This window comes from Gavialis gangeticus, unplaced genomic scaffold (assembly GCF_001723915.1).
Source record: "Gavialis gangeticus isolate Ggan-Ray unplaced genomic scaffold, GavGan_comp1, whole genome shotgun sequence".
NCBI lineage: Eukaryota > Metazoa > Chordata > Crocodylia > Gavialidae > Gavialis > Gavialis gangeticus.
The window spans coordinates 6,551,811-6,562,367 of record NW_017729006.1 but is presented as its reverse complement, the minus strand read 5'-3'; the positions used below and the strand labels follow the sequence as shown (position 1 = coordinate 6,562,367).

At 39.7% G+C, this 10,557-nt stretch overlaps 1 protein-coding gene across 1 annotated transcript in view; it reads left to right on the top strand.

The window, feature by feature from the left end:
• NEK10 (NIMA related kinase 10) overlaps positions 1-10,557 on the top strand; it is a 244,119-nt gene that overhangs the window by 10,261 nt on the left and 223,301 nt on the right. Inside the window, exons 2-6 of the mRNA XM_019508779.1 lie at positions 1,701-1,811; positions 2,182-2,242; positions 3,587-3,720; positions 6,662-6,760; positions 9,404-9,488. Of these exons, the coding sequence (XP_019364324.1) occupies positions 1,738-1,811; positions 2,182-2,242; positions 3,587-3,720; positions 6,662-6,760; positions 9,404-9,488 (453 nt within the window). The 5' untranslated portion in view covers positions 1,701-1,737. The remainder of the gene's footprint in view (positions 1-1,700; positions 1,812-2,181; positions 2,243-3,586; positions 3,721-6,661; positions 6,761-9,403; positions 9,489-10,557) is intronic.

Sequence of the window (10,557 nt, the reverse complement as noted above, 5' to 3'; positions counted from 1 at the left end):
GCCCAATCATGCTTGGAGTCCCACCAAGTCTCCGTAATCCCCACAATGTCCGGGCTGGTGTCAGCCAGCAGGAGGGCGAGTTCCTCCTGCTTGTTCCCCATGCTATGGGCATTAGTGTAGAGGCATTTCAGGCCTCCTGGAGATGTGGATACTGACCCCCTAGTCCCAGCAATCCCCTTATCCCCATCTCTTACCTGTTTGTCCGCTGAGCTTGCCGGTCTGGGCTGGGCTATAGTTGCGGGTGCCGGTCCGGTGTATCCTCTGTCCTCATCTTCCCCTTCCCCCGACGAGCCTAGTTTAAAGCCTGCTGGAGGAGGTCCGCCAGCCTATAAGAGAACACACGCTTACCTTTAGGGGAAAGGTGGAGTTTTGTCTGATCTTTGCTTTTTCCTGGCACTTCCCTAATGTGTCAGTGCTTCATGATCACTTTCTTTTGAACAGTGAATGAGAATTGATGCACAGCTGTTAACTGGGGCCTTTCTTACTGTACTTAAGCATATGAACAATCTTTCAGTCGGTTGGATAACTCCTGTGCCCAAATATTAGCACATAATTAAATCAGTTGCTAGATTGGGGAACTAGGATGTTTAGGTTTTGCAGGTTTACATCAGTTAACATGTTGATACCAACTGATATCCTGTGTGATCTTACTTGAAGGAATTAATAAGTGGGGAAGTACATGAATTACTAGATAAAAAGGATAAATATAAAACTTTTTTTTTTCATTCCAGCTAGATTTCTGAGAGGAAAAAATAATGCTGCAATTATGTACCCAAAACAGGATTTTATAGTAAAGCTTTGTTGTAACGCTGGTAAAGATTACTTTGATTATCAACACTAGGTAAAGCAGCCTTTAAAGGTTAAAAACATCCATGTTCCCTACCAGATTTTCTTGTTTCTTTCTGGCTCTTAGTGAACACAAACAATTGAGTAGAATAACACCAGGCTAGGTAAAGAGGTCAGAGGAGATACCAGAGCTTCAGATGGAGAATGACAGCTGGGAAACATGAAAGAGAGAATTTAGACTGAGGGTGTTCAGAAAAGGATGAAGGCTAAAAGAAAATAGCATGAGAGGGATGATGTCCTTGTGATTTAAGACATTGGACTGAGACAAAGATGATCTGGGTTGTAACTCAGCCAGAACATTCCTTTGTGACCTTAATCTCTGTCTGTCAGTCCCATATTTGTAACATAATACCTCTTTTCCCCATTCTTTGTCTATTTAAGCCAGGGGTATCTGAAATACAGCCAATGGGCTGGATCTGGCCTATGGAGCCCCATCCTCTGGCCCCCTCTGTGTGCTGCAAATAGCACCCACTCCTGTGGTCCACAACCCATGCTGCATGCAGCACCTCCCCAGTGCTGCATGCAGCTTAATCCAGATAGCTAATCCCTAACAAGAAATTTACCTGAGAAAAAAGTAAGTCAATAAAAGTATAGGGTAGTAGCAGGCATCGTGACTTCTCCCAGTTTCGTACATTTTCCCCCACCAAAAGCATGTTGGGGAATTTGGGCTGCATATGACATGTTTATGTTCTTTATTTTAAGGGATGTCCCCTGTATTAGTGCCTAGTATTAAAAACTCATCTGTTCTTCACTGTATCTGACTTCCAACATTTTCTGTAGTAGGTCTGCATGTATATTATGTGTTGCTATTATGACCCAATCTTTTTGTTCTGTTTTCTGTTTTATTTTTAAAGGGATGAGATGCTAATTCTGTGGCACTGATGGTTTACAATGCCCAATCAAGACAAAAAGGTGAAGAGCACAGAAAAAGCCACAGATAAAAAACCCCAGGGGGGCATTGCTAGGTATAGTATCTGATGTTTTATTCTGTTTGAATTTCAGCAGTGACTGTCTGGAATTTGTAGCAGCTGCCCAAGTTGAATGCTTTAATACGAAATGCTGTATAAACATGACAGCTGTTACTCTGGTCACAAACTTTATTTAGACCTTTCATAATTTCAGTCATTCTGGAGAAACAAATCAGTAGCTGTGCAAACTTCAGTACACGAAAAGAAAAAAAAAATCTGCCGAGGTAATACCAGAGAACTTTCCCTTTCTGTCAACAACGTCGCTTACATAATTTGACCTTGTTTATGTTGAGCAAACTACTTATTGACATTGTTAAAACATTATGCATTGAGTTATTAATAGGCACATAATTATGTTTTATTTTAGGGATTACTCTGACCTTAAAAGACTTCGGTGTCTCTTAAATGTCCAGTCAAGCAAACAGCAGGTATTTTTTCTGTGGTCATTATTCAATATGCTGCACAGTTGTATAATCAGGTGAAATGATGATTGTTCAGTAGGAATTTTGTACATTGTTGTAATGAAGTGCCAGGAAGATCATGGACAATGAAATTAACTAGAATCTTTTATTTCTTGGGAATGGCAAAACTTTCTTTTCTGGGGAAAAATCCCCATTAGATAATGCAAGGGGATGATGTTAACTGGCTTTTTATGCTGGTCTAGTTTAGTGGGTATTTGAACAGAAAAATAACTTTATATACTTTGCTCTATCAGTATCTAGTGAAGTTTATCCTGTAACTGTCACAGCTGTTTATATAGTCAAGCAGCCTAAAAGCTTTGTCTTCTTCTACACCCCTTAGCAATGTTGTGAAGCAGCAGTGTGGAAGCAGTCCTTCCATGAGGAAGTAACAGACTCTTCACTATCACTCATCTGATTGTCATCTTTGTCATTATATAATAGATTTTAAAGCATTTACTCCTTTACTTCATGTGAATATTTGTATTTATAGTGATGGATGGCTTGTCTATTTTGTTCCATGCAATTTTACTTCCTGGTCTGAATTCACTGCTGCAGCATGGCTGTAAGTCCTGCCAGTTTGGAGGCAGTTCTGAGGGCTAGTGGAGTCTCTTGAATGCCCAGATTTAGATCAATATGCATCAGGGCAAGGAACACCCTCCTTGCTTGGGAGTGTATTGCTGAAGCTGTACAAATATATGGGAAATTGACCCAAGCGATCCTGTACAATACACACAGATAATGTACATGTTTTATTGAGGATGAATTTTGGAAACCAAAAACTCTGTCTCTCTTAGATTTCTGAAATGTAAACTATGATGTTACAGGGATACTACCTCAGTGAGAAGCAATGATGTGTTTTGCACTGCACTTTTTTTGTCAATTCAGATTATTAGGTATAGAAATACTGAATCCTTGTAGAAACAAAGGATAGTAGAAACACTTCATTGTTAAATAAAAATGACAAGTTCTTTAGTATACAGGTCATTTCTACAACTTTATAGTTCTATTAACATTACTGTGCAGTTATGAGTGGGATTGGCGGTAAACATTTTGAAGCAGTGTATACTATCAATGCTTTAATAATGCATAGCATACTGGTTTAAATCACTGATTTCCAAATTTGTTGTTTGTCATCATATACCAGTTTTCTTGCACTGCTTTGAATCAAAAGTGTTAACACTGCTTCATTATCACTTACAAGTAATGATTAGAGCTTAAATTTGAAAGGAACTAAAATTCAAGACAATAACTTCTTTGTTTGGTTACTGTCTGTAGTTGTTCTCTGATATCTACCCATCCTTCTCTTTGCAGCTCCCAGCAATTAACTTTGAAACTGCTCAAACCAGCATGACAAAGTCTGAGCGATATAACAGCAAGATTAATGGACAAAGAAGCCAGGGTCATTGGCATGAGTCAACTGAAGCTGTTGAACTTGAAAACTTTAGGTAAGGAGTATTAAAAACTACTGCAGCCACAGTATATGTACATATCTGTATATATCTTAGACCTGTTATACATTCACTGAAGATGCTCATACTACTTGTACTTTCCTGTTAAACTGTCATCAAGGTGTGAATAAAATAACAGTTTGACAGTCATATACCTTGACTTTAGCAAGGCTTTTGATACGGTCTCCCACAGCATTCTTGCAAAGCTAAGGAAGCGTGGATTGGATGAATGCAATGTAAGGTGGATAGAAAGCTGTCTGGATCGTCTGGCTCAACAAGTAGTGATCAATGGCTTGAGGTCTAGTTGACCTCCTCCCTGTTCCTCCCCAAACCTCCAGACTGCTTTAGGTGTTACGTTCCATGTTGACTTTCTGGAGCTGCAGCCATCCTGCTGAGGTAGTGTTCTCTCAGCAGGCTCCAAGTTGTTCCTGCTAGGTTATCTCAGGCCTGGGCTTATATCCTCCATAAACCCAGCCTTCCTCCAGGGTCAGCTGATTTCATAATCAACACTGGCCACACCCGCGGGCTGTCCCAGCACTAGCTTGCCTGCTTCACATGGAGAGGTGGTGGAATCTCCATCCCTGGAAATTTCTAAGGCCCAGCTCGAAAAAACCTTGGTTAGAATGGTCTGTTTGGGTATGGTTCTGCTTTGAGCAGATGGTTGGACTAGATGACCTCCTGAGACGTCTTCCAACCCTAATTTTCTGTGTTTCTATGACATATTAAATTATGCATAATAATTTTTAACTGAAGGGGAGAATGTGTGGTATGCAAATTACTACAGAAATGATTAGGTGATTTGTACTGTTGTTCTATTAAGCATTTTCTCATTTGTGTCATAAGCACACAGACATCATAAAATGTCTTGGGTAGAATTTGCTGATGTTATGTGTTGTTAGACTACAAAATAAAGAATGTATATCAAGACTGTTCTTCTGGCCTTGCTGTTTGTAAGCTTGAATATATCACAGTAATTAGCTAAAGTGGTTTTTGGGAAAAAGAGAGCACATGCATTTGAATAATCAGAAGGTATGATAATCCACCAGCAATCTGGAGCATAGTCCATGTTCATTTGCCTTCTGAAATTGTAAGCTAGTCATTACTCAGGACAAATCCAATTTATTCTTGTGCAGCTCCAAAGATGAGGTTTCATTTTAGATTAAACTTTGAAACATCATAAAATATATTATAACATATTAAAATACTTGTGACCCTACAGTCACCAGGCTATTTCAGAAAGATAAAATATGAAATGCCTCTAATTTCAGAGGCAAGGATTTTTGTGAGTTATATCTTTTGTTGGACCAGCCTAATGGTTGCAACAGAGTTAGACAAGCTTCCAGATACAGATCTTCACCATACTTCATGATCTGAGTAGTGGGGGCAACAAGGGGAAGTTGCCAGTGATGGGGAATGGGCTTGGAGAAGCTTTCCCCAAGCCTGCTTCCTAGCCTTTCCAGCTTTTAAAAAATTACTTCCCCACTGCCCAGTTGGGCAGCGTGGGAAGCAAGGAGAAGCTGGTCGGGATGGGAATGGGGCTTGGTAAGGCTTTCCCTGAGCTCTCTTCCCAGTCCTGCTGATGTTTGAATTGCTGCCCCATCACCCAGCTTGATCCTGCAGGCAGCAATGAGAAGTCCACAGTAGCCGGCAAGGCCTTCTGCCTTGTCCTAAAACCAGGAACTTGCTGGCTTTGGGAAGAGGCAGGGAGTGTTTAGTGATGGCTGCTGCTCTCCTCCCCTCCCAGTCTTGGGGGAGGGAAGAGGAGAGGAGGGGAGCAGCACCCGTAAGCCCCCAGGTGGCTTCTTACTACAGGGACTCCAGCACGAGAAGATAGCAAGGGGGCTTGCAGAGTTGTTGCCTCTCCTTGGCTCTCAGTGCCTGGGAACTGAGCTTGGGGTGCAGTGGGGCAAAATCACCTGTCCACTTCTCACACCAGGGACCCCAGTGTGTGAGGAGCCAGCAGGGAGTGACTGGTAGCTGCTCATCCTTTCCCCTTCTGGTCTGTGGGGAGGGGGTGAGCAGCTGCCACCCACACCTTCTCCAGACCAGGGTGATCCCAATCTCAGGAAGGCACAGGAGCCTTTTGGCCAGCTCCCCAGGAGGAGTTAATCCAAGGGAAAGTGTACAAACATTCATTCTCTCAGGAGAAAGTCTCCTGGGACCTACTTCTTCTGGACTGGGGTTGGTTTATTTTTCTCCTGGAATGGCTGGGAGGAAAAGCATGAAGATATGAATGTGAACAACCATTCTCATAGTAGAAACTGAGCATCTATATATGATTTTAGATGACTAGCACATGTATTTGGTTTCTATAAATCACTGTCCTTCAAGGCTTAATCTTCTTGAATGCCTAGCTGCCATTACAGGCTCCAAATGGCTCTATGCCAATTTACTCTGAGTTAATGTATAAATAGCAACAACCAAGTATTTTTGGTGCTTTCAAGACAAGCTACTATTGCTGCCCCCACAAACTTATGTTATTACACAGGAAGAGGTGATAGAGGCCAGTAAGGGTGGGCACCAGAATACGATTAGTAAAGGTGCCATTTGCAAACACATGTATGCATCTCTTGCTGCTGTTTCTTTAAAGATAATATTTTGGTTTATGAATATTTGTGTTTCTATACCACTAATTCGATTGAGAACAATACCATTCCATGAGAAAAAAAAGGGACAGAACAAGATCCAGAATCAGCAACAATGAGAGTATTTCAAGTCAGTTATCAAATAACAGCTCTTACTCTCTGAAGAGAGAGGCATGATCTACTTACTACATTCTAACTGAAATAAAAATCATGGTCTGTTTGGTTAAACATGTCACCATATATCAGTGTAATAGCAATCTCAAATTCAGTATGAGAAATATCTGTCTTTTAGGTAATCTAAAACTGTCTTTTTACATTTCATAATATTGCATTTTTCTAAATTTTCCCCTCAGTGTAAACTACAAGAATGAGAGAAATTTTAGCAAGCATCCTCAGCACAGGCTGTTTCAAGAAATCTTCACAGCTTTGGTTAAGAACAGACTTATCTGCAGGTAAGAATGTACATTACATGTACATCTGGCTAAAATGAGTCTCTTCTTGTGTTAAATTGGGAGCCAAGACACGCAATGCAGAACATGCTTTATATGCTTCAGCAGTAGTCATTGTAGCTTTGGAAACTTTTGGTTTCACAGCATGGGGCAATATGGACCTTGGTGTAAAAAAAATCAAAGAATGACCTTGGAGATTGAGCCACTGCATGAGCAGCAAAGACCGATGTTTTAAGTTTAGGTGGATAACAACAATATTGTCTCCTCTCCATGCTTCTTCGGTTCATTGACAAACTACAAGCCTGCTGCCCTAAACACTGTGTATATTTTTAAATCAAATCTTTGATTCCTGTTTTGCTGCTGGTTGCCCATCTACAGAGCAGTTGAAAATCAATTGGAGTTCATATCCTAACTTAGGCAGTTTTGAAAATCCAGCTCTGCACCTCTCAAGGTCTTCTGGCTCCTAAACTTGCAAGAATTGACCTAAACTCCTAAAGATAGTGCCAAGGAATGGGTATACTGCATGCCGAGAAATATTAGGTAGCATCATTAGAATGGTGTTGGGCATACTTGGAACTAAAAACATCATTAAGCACACCCTTGCAATGTGCCAACAATGCATTACATTACTTTTTTTTGGCGTGTGTGGGCGGAGTGATTTCACAGTGATCGGTGCTCCCTGATTCCAACTGACATGATGAAGGTATGCCCTAAGTCACCCAGGTCTTTTGAAAATTATACCACGTCCCCTTCTAACTACAGTATAGTATTTCATTGCCCTTCTGTAGAGGAACTGTAATGATCCAGCTTTGTTGGCCAAATCCTATTTATACACTGTAACATACCTAACTATTTTTGACTTTTTGTTCTTTCTCTGCCCTTTGATGATATATTGAAAGATAGTCTTGCTAGAAAGTGAAAAAAATGTCTGAACAAGGTTATATTAATAAGCCTATGAATTCAATTTTAAGTGCTGTCACTAGGGGATAAAGTGCTGTTTTCTCAATAGATGCCTATAGCTATATTGATACCTGTCATTTAGAACTGGTGTCGCTACAGGGAGCCAAAGCCTGTAAGGGTACATCTATTCTGCCTCTACACCAGTCCTAGGAATGCCACCCTTAGGCACTCTGCACCCACCCATTTCACATATGCCAGTCCCAAAAATGAAACAGTGAAAGTGTTTTGAGGGATGCCCTCACCACCACCCAAGTATGTTGCCAACAGTTCTCAAGTGTCAGTGGGGGAGCTTCTTCCTCTTTCTGGAATTGGTGCAGGTGGACTGGGAACAGCTGGGTAGAGTGTGCAGTGATCCTGGGTGCACTGAAAAAGCAGTATAGGTGTAGTCTAAGAGCATGTCTCAGAGAATTCCTGCTCCTTTTGAGAGTTATAAAAGATGGCTTGTCCTGTCTTGTGAAAGCCTACAGATTCTGTGCCTTTGGAATGACTGAGTTTTAAAAGAACTGCTTAAATAAATTGAAGCGGTCTCTCTTCCTGTCCCACGTGTCTTACCTTAGACTGCTTTACAACATATGCAAGCTATCAGTTCTCCATGGAAAAAACCTCTTTTCTGGGAAGGCAAGTATGGAAACCTAGAAGAGAGTGAACGCTGGTGACAGACTTGGATACAACAAGCCTAACCTCCTTGTTTGCATCTATTTGCAGAGCATTTATTTTTATCAAAATAATTTTAGCCTTTGGCTTCATTCCCATAAGCAAATGATAACAAGGGAAAAGAACTGCCACATCACTCAGGTTTTCTCCATTCCTGGGGAACATAGCCAGATATATACAGATACTCTCCCCATCATAAAAAAGATAAAGTGCCTAATGTTTTTTTTAAATTGGGAACAAAAGATATATAACTTTCACAGGCAATGGAAATCCACTGAAGTGGTGTTTGATCTTGAAAATATACAGAACCTGGACATACCCATTCTTCAAGTGTTTATAATACTGTCTGGGCGCATTTTGCACATTTTGGCTTGTGTTCTCTGCAAAGTATGGCACTAGATTTGTAGGCACCAGCATGGGAATTAAAGCATGATTTGAACCCTTTCATCTGTATCAAAATATTTTAAAATAAAAATGGAAAGAATTGCTCAAAGCTATCAAATATGTAATAACAGTTTAAAACTTCCTGTATGGGTAACAGTGGTTTGAAAATATTTATTTCAAAGGTAGGCATTTAGATTCATTCTGTGTCTGATGGTTTTATCATATTAATATTATTTTAAAGAGGTATGGTTTGTGCATTGAAGCCTGCCATAAACTTGTCTTCTGTGCTGTGTATTTCCTCTGTCATCCATCAGAGCCTCTAAATACAGATTTAACTGTATTGAAATCAATAGGACTGTGTGTGCTTAAAGATTTTTCTGGATCAGGGGTTTGGTAGATCTTGTATTCGCTGCAACAAACAATTGATGGTGATGTGCTGTTTAGGGAAACAACTGTATCTGTAGGGAACCAGTTACTTTTACAAGTAACTGGTTGGTTTAGTTGGTTTACATGCTTAATTTAGTTGGTTTAAGTGCTTAATTGTATAGTGATTTCCCCTCAAGTTGAAAAACTGGTGTGTAGGCTTATTTTATGGATTTGGTATTGCCTGGGGTTTATAACTCAATATTTGGGATCTCTCTGTTGCAGGGAATGGGTTAATCGAGCCCCATCCATCCATTTTCTGAGAGTGTTAATTTGCCTGAGGTTACTAATAAGAGATCCATGCTATCAGGTTGGTTCATCAAAATATTGCTTTCTGCTGAAATACATAACACCCATACACAGTTTATCTATATTTTCAAATATAGGAATATTGCATATGTGAATATATAACAGTGTGTTAACCTATAAACAGTTTCAAGGGGTGAAAGCTTAATCAAGTAACAGAATAATGAAATTGCAGAACTGTTGTAGTTTATATAAAACTTTGCTATATGCATGTACCATTTGCAGGATACATATACTCAAATTCTGATGTTCCTTGAATAGTATCTATCATCACTGACTCTAGTGACTAGTTGCTCTAATGCAACAGATCAACAGTTTACTCTGTAGATGTTCCTTTTACCAACCTATAGACAGAGATGAAAATCCTTATTTCGTATTAATTGTAGGAATGGGGAGGACACCTTTCTGTTCTCATTGGTTACCTTCCATAAATAAATAAATGTGTTGTGAAACTTTGATTGGTACTTTATGAGTGTAGCTAGTATATTGTTTATAATGCTCTTCAGCGACCAGTTAAGCTGTTTGCCTCAGCATATTTCATTCCAAATCAGGGGTAGAATTCCATATCTTAATTATACATTGTTGCCTCAATTTGCAGACCTTTCAAATTAAACTGGTAGCCACATAAACTTTCACCATATAAATATAACCTCCTGCTAAGCACCCCTACAACCTATTTGACTTCAGTGGATTTTGGAGCTGCTGGAAAAACAGGTCATTTATATTTAACTATCCATTTTTTCAGTGTTTGTTTACTTTTGAAGTGTTTTGTGTTTCTTTTTTTCCTCTCCATTTGAGGCAGGGGAGGGGGGAAACTTAATTCACAATAGCATTTCTAAAGTGCACTTTTTTATACCTCTATAGATAAAACTTTTTAAATGTAATGTGTGCTTTTGTTTTTTATGTTTAAAAGTAGCTGAGGCTGCCAGAGCAGAATGAAATTAAAAATAAATCTCGACAATTGTCCCGGGTACTTATAAACAATACTATACTCTTCTACAGCACAAAAAACTTGCTCTTCATATTACTGCTGTATGATTTATGCCATAATTCTAGAATATTTAAATTCCTCA